Below are 27,266 nucleotides of genomic sequence, written 5' to 3'. Positions count from 1 at the left end.
AGCCATTGGGGGCACATGGGCACTGGGCACTGTGAACGGGACACTCCTCAGCCCTTGGCCTGTGTCCTGGGCTTCTGGGCTGTGCCCTGTCCCTGTGCATGTGTGTGTGTTTTATCCTGTGTGGTGTCCTTGTGGAGGTGAGAGAACCACCCTGTCTGCTGAGCTGATCCTCCCAATGGTTTGCTAAATGCTGGGAGCTGGGTGTCTTGGGAAAGCACAGAGTGATGGCTGTTACAGTCATGAGGAGTAAAGCTAGTGCTGGTGTCCAGAGAGTGTCTGGGCAGCAAGTGAGAAGATAGGACTGAAGAGGAGCGGGGAGGACAGGGCAGGGAATGATGAGCAGAAAGCTCTGGCTGAGTCATCAGTGACAGTCCACTACACTAGCCATGGAATGAGGCATGCCATTACCCACACAGGGCCCTTCCCATCTGCCTCTGTCCTTCTTGGATCTACAGAACCAGCTCACACCTGGAGCACTGGGCCCAGCTGCTCCTTTCAGAGCTGGAGCGTTGTGAGCCCACAGAGGCAGAGGCAGAGGATGAGGAGGCCTGGGGGTGGATGGTATGGGTGAGTGGGGGGCTACGCCACACAGAGAAGAGCTTCCAGAAGCTAGGGTTAGGCAGGAGCAAAGAGTTGCTCTGATCACTGTCCCCATGGCCTGCAGTCTTAAAAGACTTCCTGGGGTGGGCTCTGGCACTGGGACTCCATGGATGGATAGCAGAGATGTTCTGTCTTTAGAAGGCACATTGAGGCAGTCATGGTGATAACATGTTCTCTTCTGGGATCTACAGAAATAGCTCCAGAGCAAGTTCCAAAAAGACCTCAAGAGGCAATGCCGACTCCAGTGGCCTCTCCAGAGTCACAGCGGGCTCTGGGCACAGCTTTCGCTGACCTTCATGAGGCAGAAGAACCACCTGCATCATGTGGGCAACTCGCTTCAGCTCCTGTGAAGTCTGCAGTCCCTGACCCTGGGCCACAGCGTGTCAGCGGCCACTGCAGAGAGGGCTCCCCCTTTAGATACAGTTTTGGAACCTTTGTGTTTATGTTACATATGCTTAGAATTCAATTGTATTTTTCTGATACTACTGAGTAAAATACAATCTCCTTTAAAGAAAATGGAATGAAATACAATTAAATCTAAATTTAATTTAAGTTAAATCAAATTTAACTATGAACCTTCAGAGTGTTGTGCAAAGCCATTTTTTCTGGGCCTCGGTGCTGTTATTATGAGTTATAGGCTGGGAATAGGTTATCTCTGAGAAGCCATCTAGCTTAAACGATGTGGCATTCTTAAGACTCAACACAATGGGGCTCTTGTGGAAATGACCAATGTGCAATTGCACAGGGTCCCTTTAAGTCAGGGCTATCCCTGGGCAGCCACATTTCATTTGACTTCCTCTCCTAACAGCACATGGGCAAATTATGTTATTAAACCCCCACCCCCATATTCCAATTTGTAGAAAATGGTAGGGTTTAACCAACAGAAAAAAGTTCCTGACCACTGCACCTGGGATAGAAACTCCACCCCGTTCCACCCCCACTGAACAGCATCCTGAGCATCACCTCTGTAGATGCAGAGCCCCAAAGAGGTGTCAGGGGACAGGAAATATCCCAGGTCCTGGGTCCACACTCATCTCTTCTGCAGGCACCGCCTGCAAATCTCCTCTGGTATCAGAACCTCTCTCAGCCCTCAGCCTCTGAGCACTCATTCAGCGGGGCCTTTTCCTAAGGCTCTCTGTCTCAGCTGAGCCCGGAACAATTACTTCCACCTGAACAAGGTTGTGCATGTGGCCTGGCTTCTCTCTTTACATCAGTCCTCCAAACCACCCTGGAGAGACCGGACTAACACCCTTCTAGGGCACCGTGCCATGGCACACACTACAATGTCTCAGGACAAACGGGTATCAACATTGGACCAGACTCATGCCCCTGCCTCCAGGAGATCAGCGCTCTGGGTTGGCACAGGTATGAGACACAATTCCAATAGAATGTGATGAGTTGGACAGTTGACCTTTACCATAGTAAGTATGGAGGACATGAGCCCATTGGGGATCACACACCAGGCTCTCTTTAGGATGTGATTCCTAAATCATACCAGAAAATGAGTAACTGTATGTCTATCCACTTCACCCTAATTTTTCATGGAGCATGGCAATGGCGGGAAGCATTGTGAGATTAAACAGAGGTTGGAGAATTCAAGGATATTAGGTCCACGTCAGAGGCCACGGTCAGTAGACTTGTATATACCGGCAATGTCCTTGGAAGTGGGGCCTCCCACCATGTGGGAAGTAAATCCTCCTTTTGGAAGATCAGGACTATGGTCTCCACAGCAGCTGTTCACTATTTCAAATTACACTTTTTAACCTGGCCTCTCTTTCCAGGGTCCTTAATTAAGTTTCACAGCCCACTTCAAAACTAGAGGTTTTTATATTTTTGATTGCTGTTAACATTAGATGTGATGGCCCAGAATTTTAACAATTATATTTCAACAAAAAAAATAATAGTTTAAGAGTAAGGACGATGTGCTGGAACTGCTAAATACTAGAGATCAATGAAGCTAAAATAAGTGTTTTTCCTCCCTAATTTGGAATACAGACATATGGGGACAATGACACAATATGGTTCCCATAATTCAAGTGGGCTTAGTTGGCAGGCAGCATAAGGAGGAAGAGCACATTTGATTGTGGAGAAATAGTCTGTGTCCACTTCCAAGGAGAATCCCTAGAGAGAAGTTCAGATTTCTAGTCTGTTGAGATACAGTGGGGCCTTGACTTACAAGTTTAATTTGTTCTGAGACCTAGTTCATTAAGGAACTCCTTAAGGAGCTTGTTAACTCAAATTACTCTATCAACTCAATGCAAAAAATCAGCCGAGAGACAGCTGGTATCTCAAAAAACTCGTTAGTCAGGACATTCGTAAGTCAAGGCCCCACTGTACATCATATTAAACAGGAAGGTGAGGAATTCAAAGATATTTCAGGCAAAGAGAAACATTAAAAAAATTGAATTGAGTCAGGAAACAATCAGACATATTGGGGTGGACTGGGACCATCAGGAGGTAAGTTACCAGGACAGGAAGAGGGATGGCTGAGCAGAGAGGAAGTCAGACACCAGCTCTGGGAGCCCTGGCAGGATGGTTCCTAGCAGGACCAGCAGTCCTGGTGCAGGAGGAGAGAAGACAAGTGGAGGGATTGGTTCAAGCTGGGAGGTTTGCAGGGAGGGTATGGCCCCGAGGCATGTCAGCACCAGAGATCTTAGTCAGTGGAGAGCAGTTCGTGTGGTGGATCTTGGGGTGCAGGCGGCATAGAGACAGAAGAGGGTACTGACAGGAGAAAAGTGAAAAGGTCCAGAGAACAGGTCTCCCTGAGTTTGAGAGCAGGTGGACTGAGAAGGGAGTGGGGGAGGGGACAGACAATACCAGTGAGAGAGGGAGGTGTAGGCGGGAAAAGCTCAGACATGTCCTAAATGATGACAAGCTGCAAGGATGGGCAGGAGAGGATGCCCCTGAAGTGGAGGGAGGTGATGGTCTCAGAACTGAGATGCTAATGACACGGTGAGAGTAGGAGGTGGAGTCAACCACATGGACAAATACCTCACCCCCTAGTTTCCTGCAGGTGGAACACGAGATTTTGGAGGCAGTTGCCTAATTTCTCCCTGAAGAATGTGGCCTGATTGAGGGGTTAGCAGGAGACTGTGAGTAGGAGGTAGGGAGTGACCCAGCTGGATGATGGGATCCTCAAGGAGGGGAGCTACTGAAGCAGCAGGTATGTGCCTAGAGGTAGCCCTGGATGTGCAGGTGAGTGCTGACTGGTCTCCTGTCACCATGGAGAGACCCCCTGTGTGGGAGAGCCAATGCTTGCTGAGGAAGCACTTATGTCCTGCTTGTTTCTGAAATCCTCAGTCCCTAGCACATTTATGACGTCAGAGAGCCCAAGGGTAATGATATGGCCCTTCCTATGACAAATGAGGGTATCTGTCACTTTGGATGCTCAGCATGAGCTCTTCTCCCTCTGTGCACTGTCCTCCCTACTCTTCTTCAATCTTCTCTTCCACTTGGTGCCCAGACACTCTCTGGACTCCAGCGCTAGCTTTACTCCTTATTCTTGGAACACCCATCACTCTGTGCTTTCCCCAAACAACCAGCTCCCAGCATTTAGCAAACCATTGGGAGGATCAGCTCAGCAGACAGGTGGCTCTCATCTCCACAGGGACACCACACACGCTAAAACACACACACACACACACACACACACAGGCACAGGGACAGAACAGAGCTCAGAAGCACAGGACAAGGGATCCAGTCCTCTGAGCACTGCTGAGTGTCCTGTTCAGGTGACCAGTGCCCATGTGCCCCCAATGTCGTCCACCCAATGCCTTTTTCAGTGGTGCCATCTCCCCTATGTCCCTGGGGTCATGCTGGGCAGGTACACGTGGGCATGAGGCACCGTGTTCACACCTCCCTCATCTCCTGCTCCCTGCAGTACCTGGATCCCTAGATGCTCATCGTGGCTTGAGAATGAAAAGCATGGCTGGGCCGGGAGAATGCTCTGCACTACTGACCCTGGGACCTGGCATGCTGGCTGCACTAGGGAGCAGGGGCAGAGGTGGACAGAGGCCCTGCTGAGAGAGGTTGTCAGTTATGCTGGGGGCCAAAGGGAGGGCACCCTCCTGGCACATTCCTGGGTAAGTACCCCCATGGAGAATCCACAATTACATTCACCAAGAAGGGGCAGTTTTGACAGCATAAGTAGCCAAAGAAAAGCAGGGAACAGGCAGTATCTGGGCAAAAGACACACTTTATTGTTTCTTTTAGGTGTCAGCCTGGGCTGGGCTCAGTGTCCTCCCCCAGAACAGAGCGGGGCTCCGTGGCTGTGATTGTGGTAGTCCGTGGCTATGATTCCCAACACCGACAGAAACTCAGAAAAGTCAATCTTCTTATCATTATTCTTGTCCTGGTCCTCAAAGATATGTGCCAAGAAATCTTTGCCTTTTTTTTCCTGTGGAAGAGGTAAATTCAGTCCCAAAAGTGTTATGGGTGGAATAGGAGGAGGAGGAGACAGAAAGGGGGAGAGAAGCATCTGGGGCAGCACAGATGTAGCTGGTGTGGGCCAGTGGAGGGCATTTGGGGATGAGGGGAACATTAGCATTACACTGCAGGTCACGGAGGGATTTTCCTTGGTTCAAGTATCAGCGTGAAAGAGAGACCTAGTGGTGGTGGGCAAACTCAGCCCAGGGCCTCACTGATCAATGAGCTGGTGGGTGGGGAGTCTTTAGGCCCAGACCTGCTCCCCCGACGCACTTCCAGGACCCCATCTATGTAAGTTCTAGAAACTAGATAGGCCCTATCCCTTGTCTCTTCATTCCTAACCCTCCTCTCCTATCTCCTATTTGCCTTCCTGAATCTTCCATGCTCAGTGCCCTCCTTTGCTCACCTACTCTCTCTGTCACCTAGCAACCTCTCCTTTTGTAATCATTTTAGTATATTTTGTCAGACTAAATCAGGTCTATGAATGAGGTCTTTGATTGTAATGAAAGGTGTTAAATTTTATCAGCCGTGGGATTTCTATCACCTTCCCTTGGATCTCAGAGAATTGAATGGAGGCTTCTAGAGGCTTCAGTCTCCTGGATGGAGATTGAAAAGTGGGAGGGGACCCATTCTTTACTCTCCTATTTCACCACCTGATAACTACCCTTGATCTCCAGATGCCTTTACACTTGGCCATCTGTACCATCTCTTTCATCCTGATAATAAGTCAGGAAAGTCCTTTTAGGCCTTTTTGCAGATGAGAATATTGAGGATCAGAGAATGGGATTGACTTGTCCAACGTTCTCCACCATGCCAGGGCCCAAGCAACCGGGAGAAGTCACCCAGACTCACACAAGCCATGAGGAAGTTAGGGAAATTCTCCTTCAGCATCTTCAGCAGGCCCGGCTTGTCAATCTTGTCATCAGGTTTGGTGTATTTGTGGAACAGGACGATCAAGTCCATCACGGACTGTTCAACTGGAGTATGGCTCATCTTGGTTTTCAAGGAAGCTGCCAGAGAGAAAGACGGGGACCTTTGTTATCCTTCCCCCCAGTTGAGGGACTGTAAGTCAGGACAACAGGGTGGGAACTGAGCATCCAGTGAAGTGAGGCTCAGTTGCGAACAAAAGGAACATATTATCCTAGGAGGTGGAATGAGATGCTCACATGGAGGAGAGTGTGAACAAGGCTGGGTCCTGGTCCCATGCAGGTCAGGGTCTAGAGGAGATGGAGGAGAACAGAGAAGCCCACTGTGGACAGAACAAGAGGAGGCAGAAGCAGAGAGGTAGGGGTCAACCACATGGAAAAGGACTGACGTTTTAGTTGGGACCTGAACCAAACACAGCATTTGGATGACTCTACTCTTCAAGAGCATCAACACCGTCTCCTCCAGGGTCACAGTCAGGGTTAGAGTCATGGGGACAAAATAACGTCCTGAGGAGTCTGGCCTGATCTGCCCTGGGCTGCTCTTGGAATGAGTCCCCTGAGGTGCGCATTGTGAACATAAAGCAAGCTCTAAATGAAATGGCCCTGGAGGCTGTCAGCGGTGAGTGTAAGTAGGATGGTGAGTGTGAGCAGAGATATACATCCCTGTTTTGAGCTCCCACAAGTTTTCCTGGACCATTCCCATCAGTGGGAAAGAAAGACTGCTGACCACCGTTGGCATCATGTTTGAGATAAACAGAAATTCCTGCCTCAGTTTTAGACTCTTGGGTGGAATGTGGGCAGATAGGCTCCTTCGGATGACTTGGTACCTCCCTGCTATCTGGAACCTCACGGATAAACCAACTTTAAGTACCTCCACCAACAGTCTGGACCCAAAGCAGAGAAATGGGACAGTGCAGCCCTCACACCCCAGACTTTCCAAAAATCTCAAGAAATATGTATGGCCCATATGTTTGGGCTTCTAACAAAAACAGAATTTCTTATCATCTGGGAAAAAAAACAAACCTTGTTGCTATGTCCCTATATGGAACTACCCAAGGACTTCTGTGAATTTGGCCAAGGTGAGAGCTGAGCCCTGTGCACAGAAAATCACTGGTCTTTCCCTCAACTGCGCAGAAGTTCCAAAACATTAGTTGATGGGTTTCTGATCCATATACTGGCAGAGTTTCTCACCATGGCAAGGTGAGTGGGAGTCCCAGACTTGGGTTCAGGAGAACCTTCCGGACTTGGATAGAGATGCCCACTCTCCCTGAAGGTTGGGGTACAAATTGAGTCTTCCCAAGTGGTCTGAGAGTTAGGTGAGTCCAGAGAGAAAAGAAGAGAAGGAGAGAGGAAGAGTCATTTCCTCAGCTCCCACCAGAGATGTTTCCACAGCGTTGTTACACAGGGGCCAACAGAGCAGTGGGAGCATCGGTCCAGCCATCTTGTAGATGAGATCCTCAGGAACACAGTGGAATAAAGTTACACAGCCCCATAACAGGCAAAGTCCCATAATAGGCAGAGCCCCGTTACAGGCAGAACCCCATTACATCTGGAACCAAGCTCCTGAATCCTCTCCCATCACTGCTTTTCCCTACTCCTGCAGACAGCAGAACACCATGGGCCCTGATACACCTCCTGGAAAAGAGATAGGCGCAGACTTACCAAAGCTGATGAGGAGGCTGTGAGGAGAAGGTGAGTGTTCTGTGCATCTGGGCAAAGACTGGTCTCTTTATAGGCTCAATCAGGCTCCTCCCAGGCACTGGAAGCCTCTGGGTCATATCTGTCTACTTCCTGGACCATTGTCCCACTCAGGTGGGTGGCACACACCTAGGAGTGTGTGTTCAGCATGTGCCAGTAAAATCCCAGGCAACTCCCAAGGGAAAACACCCAGAGCCTTCTTCTGTCCTCACTTCGCTGCGATCAGGGGTGTGGAAGACAATGGGATGTGTTGTAAAAACATATGAATTCTGGTACAGAAAACTGAGTTTATGAACTTAAAGAGGATGGGACTCTGAGACACATCATGGTCTGTGTTTGCTCATCACCCACTCCTTCCACAATTTTGTTCTGGCATCTAACACAAACTCTCTCCAGCGGTTTATAAGTCCATAACTATACCACGCATCACCTTACCTGTCATATTAATATTCCTCCTAAAGCGTCAAAACTTTATGAGATGGAGCTGTTACCCTCATGTTGAGGACGGGGAATTAAGGGAGTAAGAGGTAAGCAAAGTTCTTATGGGCACGAGGCTAATAGACAGAAAGTTTAAGATATGATCTCAGAAACTCCTGATTCAAAACCTTGCTCCTATCCCCACTACAAGACCTCTAGGGTCACTGCAGGGCCTGTGAACTCAAAGTCCAGGGGAGGAAGGCAGGGTCACCTCACTCCCATCTTCATGTTGTGTCCTCACTGGAGCGCTAGGAGAGAAAGAGGTGGCATGACCCACAGGGACAGACCAGGGAACACAGAGAGATCAGTGGCTCAGCATGTCACCTGAAGGCGAGGGAAGACGGGAGGTCAGAGCTCTGAGTCCTGGCATTAGCCCCACACTCTAGAAATTCACTTCGCAGCTCCAGGGCCCACCGGGGCCCACCAAGGAAGCCACTGTCTAGATTCAGAGATGGTGACCACCATGAAATGAGCCAGCAGGAGATGGGGCAACGTTTCCACCCCTCCCATGATGATGCCTTCCTATAAATTCTTCAATGATGTTTCTACTTCCCTTAGGCAAAATGATCTGCTTAGGATTTGGTAGCTCATGCCCTGAGGTCTGTTATGTCCTAACCTGCTGTGGAATATCTGGTTCAGGTGCAGGAACAAGAGCTTGGAGGTCAGGATGAAACCTGGGGACCTCTGGGGACATACATGCTGATTCACTGAAGAGTCCTGGTTCCTGCTCTCTGTTCCCCTTAGAACATTCTTCCGTGGAGCAAGGGACTGCTCAGGCATTGGGCACCCTGGGACCAGGCCCTCCGCTGAGCTCCCAGGTCAGGACCCCAATGCACTGGCCTCCATGCTTCAGCCTGTCCTTTCTGTCCCCAGTTATATCCATATTTGCATCAGCACCAGACCTCTCTGGTTCACTCATTTAATTTCCTCTTACTGCCTCTCAAAGCCTCCCAGGAAGAAAACCTGGAGCACGGTTTGCCTCTGGCCGGGGAAGTGAGATGACATGCCCACTTTGTCCCTGGTGTAGCTTTTGATACTTGAACAATGACAAAATACTTTAAATTAGTTTTTAATTATTTTAATTTAAGTTTTGCTTTGTTCAATTCTGGCCTCACGGTCAGAGTCTGAACTATGTATAGTCCTCAGCTTCCGGAATCTAAACACCATTGATCTGTTGCACGTTCTCTCTCTTATTTTACTTATATACTTATTTTCCCTTAATCTTCATTACTATTCAACTCCCCCCTCCCCCCAAAAGCTAAAAAATAAAATGTATGTTTTCTGTTTATTTCTATGCATACTCATCAATGTAAATGATTATTTTGGCCTATGCTTTATAGATGTCCTTTATGTGATATAGATCAATCATACAGAAAAATAAAATACACTACAATGTACAGCCCAATGAATTATCTCCAACACCTGTGACTGCCACCCAGGTCAATGAATAGAATATTTCCACCGCCCCACCCGTACCAGTCACTGCCTCTTTTCTCTCTGCCTGAAAACCATCATCTGGACTTTTATGGTAAAGCTCTCTCTTTGTTTCATTTGAATTTTATGACTTAAGCAAATTTACTTGAAGGAGAACAGATTCTATATATTCTTCTATGTTTGCCTTAGTTTGCCCAATATTACACTTATAAGTGATATCCATGTTTTACTGGTTGTTCAGCATTGTATACTATATGTCTTGGTATAAATATCACATCATTTTCTATAATTCTGCTTTAGATATCACATGCCCTTAATTTTCTTGTTTTCCTTTTGTATGGTTTCCATCTCAGCTGACCATGGATTTTGACCTCAGGTTTCTGATCAGCCACCCTGTTAGGTGAGGTATGTGGAAAGGACCCAGGGCAGTCCCTGATTGTGTAAGACTTGGGTGTTTAAGGAATAAGAAGGGGATGAGCCCATGTTTCAGGGAGCAACTTCAAAACAGCCCTGTTTTTTGTCAGAGACATTAGTGTTTACAACTATTGTGACTAAGAGTCAATTCCCACCCGGCATCGCCCTTATCACTCACCACCACCAGAAAGGTTATAGGTATTTTCCAATCCCTGAACCAATAATTCTATGGCAACATGGTCTACACATCCAGGTCAATTACTTGGAACCATCTCGCAAGCATTTACTGTTTATGCTGAGCCTCTTTTTCTTTCATCCCAATGGACTCTGGTCCCAGTTGTCCTTTGCTTTTTGGAGCGGAGACCTGGACCATTTGTTCAAGGTACAAAACTTAAGAAAAACCCACTGAGCACCACTCACTGTACTTTAGGATGAACATATGTCAAGAGAAATTTTTTAAAGAATTTAACTCCCTCCAATGTTCACCCTTTAGAGGTGAAGATGAAAAGAATAAAAGAGAAACTGTGAATGCTGGAGGTGTACAGTGACACTCAGTATAACCCCAGGAGGGAGGGGTAACTTTCTGAGGAGGAGAGGCGGACCGAGATACCTTAGATGAGGCATTTGAATGAATGTCAATACCTAGTGTTGAAGCAAGCAAACCAGGGAAAGAGATTCCAGACCAGGACTTGTGAGCAAACCTACAGCGCCAAACAGACATGACAGCAGGACAGAAACACATCTAGAGCCAAGAGTTTTGGAAGTGAGAGGTTTGGGACAGGCACCAACTATGTCCCACCCAGTACCCAACCCCTCTTCTGAACTAACAGAGCCCAGTTTGCTTGGGGTTTAGGGTGCCCAGTACCTCCATGTGTGTCTGGTCTCCTCTTAGCCATTCTGACAGTCCTGTCCTTGTTTTCCTATGCCCCTTGCAACCAAGAGTGAACATGTGTCCCACCAGTTCTGCTCAATGAAACTGAGTGATGCTGGGCCAGGCTTCTGGGACTCTGCTTTTCTGACAGGAGGGGACAGGGAGAGCTGGCCCAGCCATGCCTCAACCCATGCCTGGGTTGCTGGTCCAGGACACAGGCAGTCATCAAAAATACTTACCCAAGTGAGTTAAAGAGTTACAGCCTCATAAAAACCTCCAAATGAATGACTTTAGAAACTTTATTCATTATTTCCCCAAACTGGAAGTAACCAAGATGTCTTTCAAAAGGTGAATGAGTAAATGAACTGTGGCACACCCATACAGTGGAATATTATCCAGCAAGAAGAAGAATCGAGCCATCAAGCCACAAGAAGACATGGAGGAAACGGCAAGGATGTTGCTGAGTGGAGGAGGCCATTCTGAAACAGCCACATACTGTATTATTTCAAATATATGACATTATAGAAAAAGCAAAACCATACTGACAATTAAAATATCAGTAATCATCAAGCTTCAGGATAGGAGGGGATGGCTGAATAGTTGGGGCACCGGTGTTTTTTGAGGCAATGAAACTGCTTTGCATGATACTGTGATGATGAATATGTGGCATTACACATTTGTCCAAAACCACAGAATTTCATAATGGGAATTTAACCCTGGTTAAACCATGGACTTTAGTTCAGAATAATGTATCAATATTGGTTCATCAATTATCACAAATGTTCCACACTAATTAAGATGTTAATAAACAGGAGGTACTGTGCGGAGAGGGGGTATATAGGAAATAAAGTCTCTATTCTAAAATTTTCAGCCAATCTAAAACTGTTCTAAAAATTAAAGTATATCAATAATAAAAAATAATAAGATTGTGTTTCTTTTATTGTAAGCCAAGGTAGATTGAAACAAAATAGCCCTGGTGAGTTATCTACAAGTACCTACCTGACCTATGATGCTGGTTATGAGCAAGGATTCTATTTTCTTCTTTTCTGTATTTTCTGGAGCTCTCTTACAATCTTATCTAAAAGCTAGCTAATAAATCAAATCTGTTTGAGAACTAAGCTCTGCATGTAAACTTATTAGCATCTTACATTGTCTGTCCACCACGAAATTACTTAACCAATTTATTTTATTTATTTATTTATTCTTAAATATATTTGTATTGATTTCAGAGAGGAAGGAGGAGTGAGAGGGAGATAGAAACATCAATGAGGAGGGGGAACAATTCATCAGCTGCCTCCTGCATGCCCCACACTGGGGATTAAGCCCACAACTTGGACATGGGACCTCCTGGTTTATAGGTCGATGCTCAACCACTGAACCATGCTAGCTGGGCCCAATTTATTTTAATTCCTTGGCCTATCCACTCTCCTCCCCAGAAAGTTACCCCTCTCTTCTTGGGTTATGGACTGTGTCTTTGTACATCTCCAACATCCACAGTGTCTATTTTATTCTTTTTGTCTTAATTTCCATAGTGTGAGCAGAGAGGGGAGATAATTCTTAAAAAATTTTCTTGCCATATATTCATCCGAAAGTACAGTGAGCGGTTCTTAGTGGTTTCTTCGTAAATTTTATACCTTGAACAAATGGTCCAGGTCTTTGTTCCAAACAGCCGAGGACAGTGGGGTCCAGAATCCATTGGGATGAATGAAAGAGAGGCTCAGGATAAACAGTAAATGCTCACAAAGTGATTCTAAGTGATGGACCTCAACATATAGCCCATGTTGCCAAAGAACGTTTGACTCAGGGAATGGAAGATACCTATAGCCTTTCTGGTGGTGGTGAGTGATAAGGGCGATGCTGGGGTGGGACTTGGCTGTTAGTCACAATAGTTGCAAACACTAATGTCTCTGACAATAAACAGGGCTGTCTTGAAGTTGGTCCCTGAAACATGGGCTCATCACCTTCTTCTTCCTTAAACACCCATGACTTACACAACCAGAGCCTGCCCTGGGCCCTTTCCACATACCTCACCAGACAGGGTGTCTGATTCCCCTAGGAACGTGAGGTCAGAGGTCAAAATCCCTGGTCACCTGAGCTGGAAACCATTGAAAAAGAAGACAAAGTGATGAGCATGTGGTATCTAAAGCAGCATTATAAAAAAATTATGGCACATTCATATAAAGATATATATGTATATATAGTATACAATGAAGAACAAACACAGTACAATAAACGGCTTGTAAATGTAATACCGAGAAAAATAAGGCAGGCAATGAGGAATACATAGAATATGTTTCCCTTCAAGTAAAATTTGAAAGTAGCAGAAATGGCAGTGTTCAGGAATGTATGCTTAGGTGGTAAAATGAAACAGAGAGAGGATCTCCTTAAAAAAGTTCTGATGGTGGTTTTGGAGAATATAGAAAGCAGGCGGGTGTGGGTGGTGCAATGTTTTGTTCATTGACGTGGGGGACAGTCACAAGTGTAAGACTCATTAGGCTGTGTATTGTAGTTTGTTGTATTTTCTGCATAATTAATCTATATTTTAAAAAAAACATGGCTAGAACACGGGCCAAAATAACTATTTATATTGGTGAGTATTCATAAAAATAAACAGAAAATATATATTTCCTTTTGGGCTTTTTATGGGGAAATTGAATGGTAATGAAGAATAAAGAAATATAAGTATATAAGTAAAAATAAGATACCTTGCAACAGATTAATGATGTTCAGATTCCAGAAGCCAAGAACTATACATAGCTCAGACTGTGAAAGTGAGGGCAAGACTGAACAAACAAAAACTTAAATATAAAAATTGAAAATGAATTTGAAGTATCTTGACATTGTTCACATTTCAAAAGCTATACCAGGGCGAATGTGGGAATGACATTTCAGTTCCTCTGCTCCAAGTGACCCCCTCTCCAGGTTTCCTGTGTAGCCTTCACAGCAGGCTTTTCGTGGTGGTGAGAACACATTACATAAGTGAACCAGAGAGGGCTGGTGCTGGTGCAAATGTGGGCAAAATGGGGGACAGAAGGGCCAGGTGTGGAAGCCCAATGCATTGGGGGGCAGGGGCAGGCTGACACAGGGTACCCAGTGCCTGAGTAGTCCCCTTACTCATGGGAGGACCTTCTAAGGGGAGCAGAGAGCAGGAACAAGGATTCCTCAGTGAGTCAGCAGGATCATTCCCCAAAGGTCCCCAGGCCTCATCCTAACCTCCAAGCTCCTGTCTCCTGCACCTGAACTAGAGTTTCCACAGCAGGTTGGGACATAGCAGACCACGGGGCATGGCCACTGACACCTAAGCAGACTGTTTTGCATAAGGGAAGTAGGGACATCATTGAAGAATTTATAAGAAGGCATCATCATGAGAGGGGAGGCAACATTGCCCAATTTCCTGCTGGCTCATTTCATGGTGGTCACCATCCCTGAGTACAGACAGTGGCTTCCTTGGTGGGCTCAGGCAGTCCCTGGAGCTGCATAGCGAAGTTCTAGAGTGTGGGGCTAATGCCAGAACTCAGAACTCTGACCTTGTCTCTTCCCTCGCCTGTAGGTGAGGTGCTATTCACTCTGTGCTACCTGTCACAGTGGGTCATGCCACCTCTTTCTCTCCTAGCACTACAGTGAGAACCCCACATGAAGATGGAACTTGGGTGACCCTGCTTCCCTCCCCTGAACTTCAAGTTCACAGGCCCTGCAGTGACCCCAGAGGTCTAGTAGTGGGGTTAGGAGGGAGCTTTTGAATCAGGCTTTTCTGGGTCATCTCTTGAGCTTGCTGTCTATTGGCATTGTGCACATAGGAACTTAGCTTACCTCTTACTCCCTAAATTCCCTGTCCTCAACATGAGGGTAACAGCACCATCTCATAAGGTTTTGAAGGTTTAGGAGGAATGTCAATATGACAGGTAAGGTGATGTGTGGTATAGTTACGGATTTATAAACCACTGGTGAGAGTTTTTGTTAGATGTCAGACAAACTTGTAGAAGGTGATGAGCAAACATAGACGATGCTGCCTTCAGAGACCCATCCTCTTTAAGTTCAGAAACCCAGTTTTCTCTACCACAATTCCTGTGCTCTTAAGACAATCCCATTGTCTTCCCCTCCCCAGCCCTCGATTTCCTTAGCCACAGAATAATCCTCTAGAATAGTGCAATCCCTTGGGAGTTGCCTGGCATTATACAGGAACATGATGAACACACTCTTCTAGGTGTGTCCCACCCACCTGAGTGAGGCAATGGTCCAGGAAGCAGAGAAACAACATGGCCTAAGGGCTCCCAGTGCCTGGGAGGAGCCAGGCTGAGCCTTATAAAGGGACCAGTCTTTGTCCAGATGCACAGCACACTCACCTTCTCCTCAGTGACACCTCGTCAGCTCCGGTAAGTCTGCACCTAACTGTTTGCCAGGGGGGTTCGTCAGGGCCCAGTGTGTTCTTCTGTGTCCAGGAATAGGGAGAGCGGTGATGGGATCCCAGTCAGGAACCTGTATCCAGTCTCAACTCTGCCTGTTATGGGTCTTTCCAACGTGATCCCACTTGGTCCCAAGGGCCTATCTACAACAAGATGTCTGTACTGATGCTCCCATTGCTCCTTTGGCTCTTCTGTGACAATTCTGTTGGAGCATCCCTGGTGGGAGCTCAGTATATGAACCTTCCTCTCCTCCTTGTCTTCTTTTCTCTCTGGAATCATCTGACTCTCAGGCCATGGACTTTGCACCCCAACCTCAGGGGAGTGGGTGGCTCTCCCAAAGTCTGGAAGATTCTCCTAAACCCAGACCTGGGATACCCACTCACTTTGTCCTGGTGAGGAGACTTGCCACTACGTGATTTAGTGACCCATAAACTAAGGTTTTGCACCTCGTGCCCAGTTGAGGGAATGACCAGTGACCTTCTGTGCACAGAGCTCAGCTAAGGCCTTGGCCAAGTTGACAGAAGGCCTTAGGTGTTTTCACTTAGGGACATAATAGGGAGGATCTTTCTCCCAGATCAGGAGACAATGGAAGTTTTTTTAGATGTCCACACATGGGAGCCATGCACATTTCTTGAGAGTTTGGGAAAGTCTGGGGTGTGAGGGCTGCACTGTCCCATTTCTCTGCTTGGGGTCCAGATTGTTGGTGGAGGTAATGGCTTTGGCAAGTCAGTCCTCTTCACTTAAATGGGGTCTGGCCTTGGGGTTCCAGAGAGCAGGGAGGTACAAAGGTCATCTGAAGGAGCCTATCTGCCCGCATTCCACCAAAGAGCCTAAAACTGAGGCTGATATTTCTGTTCATTTCACACATGATGCCAAAACAGGTCAGCAGTCCTTCTTTCAATCTGGTGGCGATGGTCCAGGAAACCTTGTGGGATCTCAGAACAGGGCTGTATATCTCTGCTCACACTCACCATCCTACTCATACTCACCGCTGGGAGCCTCCAGGGCCCATTTCATTTAGAGCTTGCTTTATGTTCAGGATGGGCACCTCAGGGGTCTCGTTCTAATAACAGCCCAGGGTGGGTCAGGCCAGACAAGTCAGGAAGTTATTTTGTCCCCATGACTCTAACCCTGACGGTGACCCTGGAAGAGATGGTGTTGATGCTCTTGAAGAGTAGAGTCATCCAAATGCTGTGTTTGGCTCAGGTCCCAACTAAATGTCAATAATTTTCCGTGTGGTTGACCCCTACCCTCTCTGCTTCTGCCTCCTGTGGCTCTGTCCACAGTGGGCTTCTCTGTTCCCCTCCATCTCCTCTGGGTGCTGACCTGCATGGGACCAGGCCCCAGCCTTGGTCACACTCTCCTCCTTATGAGCATCGCATCCCACCTTCAAGGCTGATACAGCTCTTTCTGGTCCACCTGAGCCTCACTTCACTGGACGCTCAGTTCCCACCACGTTGTTCTGACTTAGGGACCCTCACCTGGGGAGAAGGATAACAAAGGTCCCCGTCTTTCTCTCTGGCAGCTTCCTTGAAAACCAAGATGAGCCATACTCCAGTTGAACAGTCCGTGATGGACTTGATCGTCCTGTTCCACAAATACACCAAACCTGATGACAAGATTAACAAGCAGGGCCTGCTGAAGATGCTGAAGGAGAATTTCCCTAACTTCCTCACGGCTTGTGTGAGTCTGGGTGACTTCTCCCGGTTGCTTGGGCCCTGGCATGGCAGAGGACTTGGGACAAGTCAATCCCATTTTCTGATCCTCAATATTCTCATCTGCAAAAAGGCCTAAGAGGACTTTCCTGTCTTATTATCAGGATGGAAGATGTGGTACAGATGGCCAAGTCTAAAAGCATCTGGAGATCAAGGATAGTTATCAGGTGTTCAAATAGGAGAGTAAATAACGGGTCCCCTCCCACTTGTCACTCTACATCTAGGACACTGAAGCCTCTAGAAGCTGCCATTAGGTTCTCTGAGATCCAAGGGAAGGTGATAGAAATTCTATGGCTGATAAAATTTAATACCTTTCATAACAATGAAAAGCTCATTCATAGACCTGACTTAGTCTGACAGTTAGAATATACTGAATTGATTACAAAAACAGAGGCTACTAGGTGACACAGAGAGTAGGTGAGCAAAAGAGGGCACTAAGCATGGAAGATTGAGGAAGGCAAATAGGAGATAGGAGAGGAGGGTTAGGAATGAAGAGACAAGTGGTAGGGCCTATCTTTAGTTTCTGGGTAGAACTTAGGTTGATGGGGTCCTGGAAGTGAGTTGGGGGAGCAGGTCTAGGTCTAAAGACCACCCACCCACCAGCTCATTGATCAGTGAGGCTCTGGGCTGAGTCTGCCCACCACCACTAGGTCTCTCTTTCATGCTGATACTTGATCCAAGGAAAATGCCTCAGTGACCTGCAGGAGAGTGCTAATGTCCCTCTCATTCCCAGACACCCTCCACTGGCCCACACCAGCTACACCTGTGTGGCCCCAGACTCTTCTCTCCCCCTCTGCCTCCTCCTCCTCCTATTCCACCCATAACACTTTTGGGACTAAATTTGTCTTTTCCACAGGAAAAAAAGGGCAAAGATTTCTTGGCCCATATCTTTGAGGACCAGGACAAGAATAATGATAAGAAGATCGAGTTTTCTGAGTTTCTGTCGGTGTTGGGAGTCATAGCCACGGACTACCACAATCACAGCCACGGAGCCCCACTCTGTTCTGGGGGAGGACACTGAGCCCCGCCCAGCCTGACACCTCCAAGAAACAATAAAGTGTGTCTTTTGCCCAGATACAGCCTGTTTCCGCTTTCCTTTGGCTGCTTATGCTGTCAGAAACGCCCCTTCTTGTTGAATGTAATTGTGGATTCTCCATGGGGGGGGGGGACTTACATAGGAATGTGCCAGGAGGGTGCCCTCCCTTTGGCCTCCAGCTTAACTGACCACCTCTCTCACCAGCGCCTCTGTCCACCTCTGCCCCTGCTCCCTAGTGCAGCCAGTGTGCCAGGTCCCAGGGTCAGCAGTGCAGAGCATTCTGCTGGCCCAGCCATGCTTTTCCTTCTCAAGCCATGGTCAGCATCTAGGGGTTCAGGATCTTCAGGGAGCAGGAGCCAAGGGAGGTGTGAACACGGTGCCTCATGCCCATGCACTCCTGCCCAGCATGACACCAGGGAAATAGGGGAGATGGCACCACTGAAAAAGACATTGGGTGGCGGGCGTAGGGGCCACATAGGCACTGTGAATGGGATACTCATCAGTACCCAGAGGACTGGATCCCTTGTTCTGTGTCCTGGGCTTCTGGGCTCTGTTCTGTCCCTGTGCGTGTGTGTGTGTGTGTGTGTGTGTGTGTGTGTTTTAGCCTGTGTGGTGTCCTTGTGGAGATTAGAGCCAGCCTGCCTGCTGAGCTGATCCTCTCAATGGTTTGCTAAATGCTGGGAGCTGGGTGTCTGGGGAAAGCACAGAGTGATGAGTGTTCCAGTCATGAGGAGTAAAGCTAGTGCTGGAGTCCAGAGAGTGTCTGGGAAGCAAGTGAATAGACAGGACTGAAGAGGAGAGGGAAGGAGACGGTAGGGAATGATGAGCAGAAAGCTCATGCTGAGTCATCAGTGACAGTCCACTACACTAGCCATGGAAAGAGGCGTGTCATTACCCACACAGGGCCCTTCCCATCTGCCTCTGTCCTTCTGGGATCTACAGAACCAGCTCACACCTGGAACACTGGGCCCAGCTGCTCCTTTCAGAGCTGAAGCACCACGAGCCCACAGATATAGAGGCAGAGGATGAGGAGGCCTGGGGGTGGAAGGTTTGGGTGCCTGTGGTTCTAAGCAACACAGAGAAGAGCTTCCAGAAGCTAGGGTTAGGCAGGAGCAAAGAGTTGTTCTGATCACTGTCCCCATGGCCTGCAGTCTGGGAAGACTTCCTGGGGTGGGCTCTGGCACTGAAACTCATTGATGGACAGGAGAGATGTCCTGTCTTTAGAAGGCACATCAAGGCAGTCATGGTGGTAACATGTTCATTTTGGGATCTACAGAACCAGCTCCAGAGCAAGTTCAAAAAAGACCTCAAGAGGCAATGCCGACTCCGGTGGCCTCTCCAGAGTCACAGTGGGCTCTGGGCACAGCTTTCACTGACCTTCAGGAGGCAGAAGAACCACCTGCTGCGTGTGGGCTACTCGCCTCAGCTCCTGTGAGGCCTGTGGTCCCCTGTCCTGGGCCGCAGTGTGTGTAGCTGCCATGGCAGAGTAGGCTCCCCTTAGAGATGCAGTTTTTAAATATTTGTGTTTATCTTACATATACTTAAAATTTTACTAGTAGTTTTTGTCCTATGCAGTTAAAATACAATGTGTTTCACATGGAATATAATAAAATGTTAATAAAATTTAATTTAAATAAAATGTAATTTGTCTATGATCCTTCAAAATGTACATGCCAGCCCTAACCGGTTTGGCTCAATGGATAGAGCGTCGGCCTGTGGACTGAAGGTTTGCGAGAGTCCACGGCCAGCGTGGCTTTTGCGGGTTCAAAGACTTGGAGGGAGGGCTGACAAGCAAATGATACACACAAGATGGAATATTAATTTTTATAATTACCGGGGGACCAGAGGACAGCCTAACCATGAAGGTCAAGCTCTCCTTGCTCCATTCCCAGCTGCTTTTATTAGCTAGAATACACAATTGCCTTTAGCAATGCAAACAGACATATCAATGGTAATGTTTAGCAAACGGTAAGATTGTCAGGTCTCAGGGGGAGTTTGCTTTAGGCCATTGTGTCAGCAGCAGGTAATAAAATGTAGATATTCACCCTGTGAATATCAAAAGGAGTCCTGGCCAGCCTTCTGCCAGACTCCTCACATTTATATCAATTACTGTTGATCTTGGTCTGCAGCAAAGGTTCCCAGGTTTGATTCTGGTCAGGGGCAGGTGCCTTGGTTGCAGGCACATCCCCAGTGGGGGGTATGCAGGGGGCAGCTGATTGATGTTTCTCTCTCATCGATGTTTCTGACTCTCTATCCCTCTCCCTTCCTCTCTGTAGAAAATCAATAAAATATATTTTTAAAATGTACATGCCAGCAACATTAAGTACATTCACAATTTTCCACAACCACCACATCACATCACAACCTCTCTCTAGTTCCAGAGCCTCTTCGTATGGAAGTACTGGCAGTGAAACAGTGTGGCTCAGTCAGAGGAAGTGGTGGAAATTCATTTCTATCCTTCCCCCTAGCACAGTGGTTCTCAACCTTCTGGCCCTTTAAATACAGCTCCTCATGTTGTGACCCAACCATAAAATTATTTTCGTTGCTACTTCATAACTGTAATGTTGCTACTGTTATGAATCATAATGTAAATATCTGACATGCAGGATGGTCTTAGACGATCCCTGTGAAAGGGTCGTTCGACCACCAAAGGGGTCGCGACCCACAGGTTGAGAATTGCTGCGCCTAGTATGTAGCACACATGGCAAAATTTGGAAGAAATGTCAGTGTTAAGCAAGAATTAACCTTGAATAGTATGAACCTAACATAATTTAAATGGCTACTGGTAATGGATTAAAGAACAGATGTTGATATATGCAAGTAAATGATCACTATGCACTCGTTAAAAATCAGGCTACATTCACTTAGTGTGTGAGCAGATGTCCACAGCACAGTATTAATGCAAAGACTAGTTGCAACACAGCTGTGGAAGGAGATCATCACCGTGAATTGGGACAGTATGTGGGGGAGGAGGGGGTTGTTTTTGTCCCAGATTGGAAAAAAGGCAGGGTGAAGGGGGTACAATATGAAACCTCTACCCCCAACAAGCTCGGCGTCAAAAATTGATTCTTTTTTAAGTGACAAGCTGTTATCTAGCAATTGTCCAAGGTCGTATTGGCACACCAAATTCCTTAATTAGGTGGCTTCTAGGTTTTTATTTTTGCTATTTGGCTATAGATATTGCTGTGGTCAACACCTACTTTATTGCTTTTCCTAACCAGACTTATTGTTTTTTAATGACTTTCTTGGAATAAATTCCCAGGGGAATGATGGCTGAATCTAAGGTAGTCCAAAAATTCTCTGTGACTCTAGCTTGGCATTGCCAAATTGTTTGACCTCTTAGACACGTGAGCCATTTTTATTTTTGTGTATTGATGAACCAATTATTTGCCGAGGAAATCATTATGTTGGGTAGATGAAGGCTCACCCTGTAAACTGGAAGAAGTTTGGCTTCAGTATTTACCTGTTTCTCTCAAACCTTCAGGGATGTGGAGGCTTAATCTCTGGTTCAATAACCTGCTCTTTGGCGCCCCCTTCTGGGAGATTCACTCCCCCGCTGCGTGCCCCTCCCAGAGGAGAAGCAAGGCAGGGGTAGAAGGGCTGGCTAGCTGACAGAAAGCTGGAGATGGGGGAAGGAGTTCACCTGCCACTCAAAGGCCCAGGTAGTAGCTGTCTGGAGGCCAAGCCTACACACCTGGCTTCTTTTAGAGGCGGGCCATTTCCACACAGCAGTCAATTATTGCCTTATCATAAAGCTGTTTCTACCACTTGTCTCTGATCTCCCACCCATCGCCTACCATCTGAAATCCTGTGCACAGGAGAAAGTTGCAGCTCTAGCTTGGCACACAGGGCCCTTCGCATCGGCCTCCATCTTCCTCTCCAGCCCTGTGTCTCCTACCCGCTCCTCATGAATCCCGTGGACACCTTCCCCTCGCAGGCCACCCACTTTCATACCCCCAGCCTATGACCATGCAGTCCCTCTGTCTGGAGTGCTGGTCCTCCGTGCTTCTCCTTGCAACAACATCTTCAATCCCACCTAAATGTTGCCTCCTAAGGAAGTCTTCCTCAACTCTCCAGGCAGACGGTGTCCCTTCCTGGGTGCCCAGGGTGCCCGGTTGTGCCACTAAATCAGCAGTGTTCACAGTGTGTCACTGTCCCCTCCACTCGTTCCTGCCCTGTGAGCTGGCCGCGTGTCCTACTCATATTGCCTAGAGAGTCTGCACGCCTGCGAAGCATCGAGAAATATTTGTCAGATGAGTGACTGTCCTTCATGACTATGGAGTGGGGGTTCACTCATTGAGGTAGGACATGCCAGGAGATGTATTGGAGCTGTGTGTGTAGCCCCACCCACGCCCTGGAGCTGGGAGGATGAGCTGGAGGCAGGGAGATGGATAACCTTGTGACCTCGTGTGGGTCTGAGATGCGTCAGATCAGGCTCTGAGGGAAGGTGGGTCCCTGAAGCTGGCTGAGTGCATCTTAGGGAGCAAGTGTGATGTCATCCCAGGAATGCAGTGAAGGCTCAGCTGTGCTGCGAGGAACCTGTGAGGATCACAACACTGGCTGCCGTAATTGGAGGCACCGAGGATGGGCAGGGAGGGGCCTGAGACCAGGGGGGCAGGGAGGGAAGGGCAGAGGATTCTTGGGCCGGCCCAGAGGAGGTGCTGCTCTCTCCCCGGTTCTCCGCTGTCCGCAGCTGCTCCACCTCCACATCTCTGGAGTTGGACCGTGTCCTGCTGTCATCAGAAGGCCCCGCTGCCATGACGGACACGCCAGTCGAGGAATCCCTCTTCCAAATCATCCACAGCTACCACCAGTACGCGGCCCGGGAGGGGGACGTGGAGACCCTGTCCCTGGAGGAGCTGAAGGCCCTGCTCAGGGACAACGTGCCCCGCTTCATGGAGAGCCTGGTGCGCGGGGCTTGGGGGCAGGTGGGTGGAGTGGAGGGTGGGTTGTGGGGTTTGAAGTGAGGGTTTGGTATGGGGAGCATCTCCCAGGAGCATTTGAACTTAGGGGAGGGGAGGGCTGAGGCAGGATCGGTGGCCAGAGGGAGGACGGCCCCGGCGGCTTTTCCTCCTGAGACTTCCTGCCCGGCCCCGATCCAGCCCAAGCATCGCTAATCCCTGAGACGCCATCCGAACCCCAAAGCCGGTTGTTGCTCTGCTTGTTTTGCTTCCCCTGAGAATAGGTCCTAACCCTTCCCTAGGCCCCTCGCCCTGCCCAGCCTGCCCCTCGAGCCCAGCCCCTTCTCCTGGGGTCTAGCACAGCCTCCTCTGCCCCACCCCCACGCTAGGGGGGATCCCTGGGTTAAAGGGGAGCCAGGAGGGATGAGGTGTGGGCAGGTAGGAAATGGAGCTCCCCCTCCCCCTCTTGTCCCAGGTTGTCTCAGACCAGCCTAGGGGCCCAGCCCCGAGTCTAGGCTGCTCAGCCACCCTGCTCAGGCCTGGAATCTCCTCTGCCATCAGGATGAGCCATGTGATTACCTGGCTCCTGGGGAGGCAAGGCCAACCCGAGTGTCTGCCCTCTGTGCCATGCCCCCGGGTGAGCCAAGGCTGCTCATCCGGGACCAGCACCCCTCGTCCCTGCGGGTCTCCCTTGCCTCCCTTTGGGGAACATCAGAGGAGAGTCTGGTCCTGGGCTTATTGGAGATCAGCCACCAGGTCACAGAGGGGGGACTGGGGACTGTGATTAGGCCCCTGTTTCTAGGGAAACCGTTCCACCTGGGTACGGGGCCCACGGGGCAGGCACCTGGGCACAGGGCGGAGATGGCAGCCTGGGCAGGTGGGCTGAGTGAGGGCAGCCTGGGAGAGCTGCCCCAGGCAGGAGGCCTGTGCACTGTGGGGTCAGCCAGCTCTGTGGAGGGGACAGATTAAAGGAAGTAGCTGGTGGAGGGTGTTGGGGGGGACAGAGGGTGCCAGTCTGCCCCAGGGTGGGAGCTGCCCTCCAGGCCCCCAGCTGTTTCCTGATGCAGTGACTTCCCTCCCCAGAGGCTTTCTGAGGGCTGCACCCTGGGTCCCCCACCTCCAGCCCAAACCGGCTGAAACCTGCTTCACTGCCCCTGCCCTGCCCGGGGCTCTTCTCATCGTTGCCTGTCCTGTCTCATCCATCACTCTGACCATTGACCTCCTCCCTGCTGTCCCTTCCACCTCAAAGCTCCTTTGCTCTCCTTCCTACGCCACCCCCAGTCCGTAGCCCTCAGGGCCACTGTTCTGGGACATCAGACAGTCCCAGGGCCATGGCGGTGGCCTTCCCCCATTCTGCACTTCCCTGAGGACACAGGCCAGTTGCCATGAACAATCCTGGGCGGATGGCACGCCCTGCAGGAATCCGACCCACTGGGTGCCGACCTGCAATGGTGCTGGAGGTGCAGGCCTGAGGGACAGGTGGGCGGTGACTGGCAGCTCCCCGTGTGTAGCCCCAGGCTGGGCGTCCCCTGCAGGGTGTATGTGCAGCTGGGAAGACAGGCTTAAAAGCCCCCAGCAGAGGGCAGCCCTGCTCAGCCACTAGCTGGCCAGCTAGCAAGCGGTGCCCAGTCTGCACCACCTGTCTGTCCATGCGGCCCAGGTCCAGGTGCCCGGCACCCCGTGTCCCTTCTGCCTGATTCTGCCGCGCAGTGTCCTGGCCACCGAGTGAGCGAGGAGCTGTTTGCCGCGAGCCCCCGGCAGGCAGGGCCACGTTCCTCACCAGCCGGCTGTGGAGCCGGACCATCTGCCAGAGCCGAGTGCCTGGGGGCTGGCTGACCCTCCGCCCCTCCTCAGGGTCGGGAGAAGCCGTACTTCGTCACCGAGCTGTTCCGGGCAGCGGACAAGGACAAGGACAACCAGATCTGCTTTGACGAGTTCCTGTACGTCCTGGGCCGGCTGCTGAGGGACTACCACCTGCAGTACCACCGGCAGCTGTGCGCCCACTACTGCGCCCGGCACAGCCTCTACTAGAGGGAGCGGGCAGCCCCCCAGGCCTGCCCCAGGAGCCACGTGACCCAGCCGGGCGGCCGAGTGGAGCTCTGCCACGCGTGTCTGCGTGTGCCCGATGTGTGTGTGCACGCATGTGCATGGGTGTGGAAGGACACCCGGGAGGGAAGAGAATAAAGCAACTTCGCAGCAGTTTCTGGTGTCTCTCTCTTCATGGTTAGGGCGTCAGCGATGGGTCCAGGAGGGGAGGTTTCGATCCTCCAAATAGGAGGTCATCTATTTTGGGTGACAGACAGAACCCATGCCCCCAAGAGCCCCTGTCTGAGGGGGGGAGGCAGCCTCTGTCTGAGAGAGAGGGGTCTTCTCTTTGGGGAGCTGACCCTCTGACACGAGATGCTGATCACTCCTTCAGGCACCTACATGGGGGGACAGGACAGGAGGACAGGGGCACCCTCGACATGGACCCTGGCTTGAAGGTCTCTGTCTCTGGATGAGAGCCCCAAGGATCAGTGTGCAAAGGGAGCGCCTGGGAAGGGGCCAGGACGGGTGGGAAGGTGATGCTGGCAATTGCCTGGGGTGGCGGGGTCAGGGCCAGTCTGGGAGGTGGACAGTGAGGTGGGTTTTGTGCCGCTGAGTCAGACGGGGACCAGGGCAGAGCCAACAATCCAGCCTGTTAGGGGAAGAGCGATGAGTGGCACTTGGGTGACTGTCAATCAGGGAAGTCTTCCTGGAGGAAAGAGGGCTGGGTCTGGTTTTACTAATAAAAAATGATGATAGACGCGGTGTCATTCCAGCTCAGGGCTGCTGGTGACTCACGGATCCCAGTCCTCCCTGGCCCCTGACCCCTCCCAGCTGAGCCCCGCCCCGCCCTGTCTGTGTTGTCTGTGTTTCTCTCTCCGAGAGCGCAGGAATCTGACGCAGGATCTCTCTGGGAGGGTCTGCTCTGCCTCGGGCCCTGTGAGGCTCATCTTGGTGGGTTTCTTCTCTGAGGATTGTCTGGGAACCCACGCCCTAAAGTTACTGTGGTAGAAACAATGAGTTTTAAGGGAACGATGGGCCATCATCCTCATTGCTCCCCCGTGCAGATGATTGGGGTGGGGTAGGGGGGGAGTATGTGTCATTTAAGGGCCTTGGCTGGCTCTCTCCCAGCTGGCTCTGTGTATCACAGAGGAGCAGGAGTGCCCTGCAGGTTGAGCGGGGACCTTTGTGTCTGGTCAGCCAAGCTCTGAAGGGGGGATTTGCCCTGCTGCTCCCTGGTGGGGCCCCGTCGCCATCCCTTCCACACTTGCCCGTCTGCCAACACTTGCCTTTTGGGACTCAGCTGGGCCCCCACCCATTTCCCTCTGGACCTTCCTGCCCCCTGCCTCCCCCCACCCCCCCGGGCCTGAACTCCCCGTGGAGGTGTGTGTCCTGCTGCACCGAGGTGGGCTGCTGTCTGTCCTCCACCAAGCCAGGGGCCACCCTTCCCACCGGGCCAGTGTCAGCACACAGCGGGTGGTCCGTGTCGGAGGGAGGAATACAGGAACCTGCTTGGAATCCCCGTGGGCCTCGTCCCCACGTCCAGAGACCCAGGCCGTCCTTCCCCGGGCCCAGGGAGGATGCTTCCTGCCCGTTTCATCTGAACCGAGTTGGGTTTCACAGGCCATTGAGTACCAAGGGGGCACCTCAGCCCCGTCCTCCTCGCCTTCCTCCAGCCCTGCCTGCCGGTCCTGATTTCGTCAGCCCGGGCCAGGCCGGCGCAGGTATTGGGACACACACACAGGACGGAGCTCTTTCCTGTAAACAGGGCCAGGTTCTGCTCCCCCAGGTTGCCCCACAACCCACAGTCTGATTGCGGGCTCTGTCTTCCCCCAATATGCTTGCCCAATTCCCAACATCCTCTGCTACCTGGGCAACTCAGCCTGGCTCTGGCTCGCCCCAACCCCCCTCTCCCCCCCAGGCCATCTGTCTGGAGGGGCGTCTCTGGGGGAGGCAGTTTGTGGCCCCGCTGCTCAGCATGCTCCCCTGATGAGCACGCGATCCTGGGAGGAGCTCAGGACTCCTGTTGTCTTGAGTCTCCCTCTCTGCATCTGGAGACTGTTTTCCTTAATCTCTGGATAAAGAAAGCTGTCCCCACAGGGACCATTCTTGCGGGGGTGGAGGGCTTTAAAAAAGGCATCTCCCGCCTGGCCATGGTGGCTCAGTGGTTAAGCATTGACTATGAACCAGGAGGTCACAATTCAATGCCAGTCAAGGGCACATGCCCCAGTTACAGGCTCTAGGCTCTATCCCCACTAGGGGGCATGCAGGAGGCAGCCGATCAATAATTCTCACTCATCATTGGTGTTTCTATGTCTCTCTCCTTCTCCCTTCCTCTCTG

The 27,266-nt window shown here is 50.1% G+C and overlaps 4 protein-coding genes across 16 annotated transcripts in view; 3 read left to right on the top strand and 1 right to left on the bottom strand.

Moving 5' to 3' along the window:
* Positions 1–27,266, top strand: part of S100A8 (S100 calcium binding protein A8) — a 238,774-nt gene that overhangs the window by 206,952 nt on the left and 4,556 nt on the right. The gene's annotated exons all lie outside the window — the stretch shown is intronic.
* Positions 4,778–11,109, bottom strand: LOC132221134 (protein S100-A7-like). Of its 7 annotated transcripts, none has more exons than XM_059675088.1 (3): positions 11,085–11,109; positions 5,878–6,035; positions 4,778–4,996 (listed from the first exon to the last, which is right to left on the bottom strand). In XM_059675088.1, the coding sequence occupies exons 2-3, from the start codon at positions 6,016–6,018 to the stop codon at positions 4,832–4,834; spliced, it is 306 nt and encodes a 101-aa protein (XP_059531071.1). In that variant the 5' UTR covers positions 6,019–6,035; positions 11,085–11,109; the 3' UTR covers positions 4,778–4,831. The 7 variants fall into 7 exon arrangements, with proteins under 7 accessions (XP_059531071.1, XP_059531072.1, XP_059531066.1 ...); XM_059675089.1 differs by lacking the exon at positions 11,085–11,109 and adding an exon at positions 8,280–8,304; XM_059675083.1 differs by lacking the exon at positions 11,085–11,109 and adding an exon at positions 7,614–7,747.
* Positions 15,177–18,038, top strand: LOC132221128 (protein S100-A7-like). Of its 3 annotated transcripts, none has more exons than XM_059675073.1 (3): positions 15,177–15,218; positions 16,774–16,931; positions 17,820–18,038. In XM_059675073.1, the coding sequence occupies exons 2-3, from the start codon at positions 16,791–16,793 to the stop codon at positions 17,982–17,984; spliced, it is 306 nt and encodes a 101-aa protein (XP_059531056.1). In that variant the 5' UTR covers positions 15,177–15,218; positions 16,774–16,790; the 3' UTR covers positions 17,985–18,038. The 3 variants fall into 3 exon arrangements, with proteins under 3 accessions (XP_059531056.1, XP_059531054.1, XP_059531055.1); XM_059675071.1 differs by lacking the exon at positions 15,177–15,218 and adding an exon at positions 15,299–15,476 and having other exon boundaries at positions 16,776–16,931; XM_059675072.1 differs by lacking the exon at positions 15,177–15,218 and having other exon boundaries at positions 15,998–16,931.
* Positions 22,336–25,099, top strand: LOC132221303 (protein S100-A15A). Of its 5 annotated transcripts, none has more exons than XM_059675516.1 (3): positions 22,336–22,906; positions 23,376–23,537; positions 24,561–24,694. In XM_059675516.1, the coding sequence occupies exons 1-3, from the start codon at positions 22,757–22,759 to the stop codon at positions 24,627–24,629; spliced, it is 381 nt and encodes a 126-aa protein (XP_059531499.1). In that variant the 5' UTR covers positions 22,336–22,756; the 3' UTR covers positions 24,630–24,694. The 5 variants fall into 5 exon arrangements, with proteins under 5 accessions (XP_059531499.1, XP_059531497.1, XP_059531498.1 ...); XM_059675514.1 differs by lacking the exon at positions 24,561–24,694 and adding an exon at positions 24,755–25,099 and having other exon boundaries at positions 22,345–22,906; positions 23,462–23,656; XM_059675515.1 differs by lacking the exon at positions 24,561–24,694 and adding an exon at positions 24,755–25,099 and having other exon boundaries at positions 22,349–22,906.

This window comes from Myotis daubentonii, chromosome 18 (assembly GCF_963259705.1).
Source record: "Myotis daubentonii chromosome 18, mMyoDau2.1, whole genome shotgun sequence".
Taxonomy (NCBI): Eukaryota; Metazoa; Chordata; class Mammalia; order Chiroptera; family Vespertilionidae; genus Myotis; species Myotis daubentonii.
This window is presented reverse-complemented; position numbering and strand designations above follow the sequence as displayed.

Excerpts from the sequence above, each read along its gene's own strand:
- LOC132221134 (XM_059675088.1), bottom strand. The coding sequence starts at position 6,018 with ATGAGCCATACTCCAGTTGAACAGTCCGTGATGGACTTGATCGTCCTG. Across the intron at positions 4,997-5,877 it reads CTAACTTCCTCATGGCTTGT|GAAAAAAAAGGCAAAGATTT; the intron begins GTGAGTCTGGGT and ends CCTCTTCCACAG.
- LOC132221128 (XM_059675071.1), top strand. The coding sequence starts at position 15,402 with ATGTCTGTACTGATGCTCCCATTGCTCCTTTGGCTCTTCTGTGACAAT. Across the intron at positions 15,477-16,775 it reads GAGCATCCCTGGTGGGAGCT|TCCTTGAAAACCAAGATGAG; the intron begins CAGTATATGAAC and ends TCTCTGGCAGCT. Across the intron at positions 16,932-17,819 it reads CTAACTTCCTCACGGCTTGT|GAAAAAAAGGGCAAAGATTT; the intron begins GTGAGTCTGGGT and ends TCTTTTCCACAG.
- LOC132221303 (XM_059675514.1), top strand. The coding sequence starts at position 22,757 with ATGACGGACACGCCAGTCGAGGAATCCCTCTTCCAAATCATCCACAGC. Across the intron at positions 22,907-23,461 it reads CCCGCTTCATGGAGAGCCTG|GATGAGCCATGTGATTACCT; the intron begins GTGCGCGGGGCT and ends CTCTGCCATCAG. Across the intron at positions 23,657-24,754 it reads TATTGGAGATCAGCCACCAG|GGTCGGGAGAAGCCGTACTT; the intron begins GTCACAGAGGGG and ends GCCCCTCCTCAG.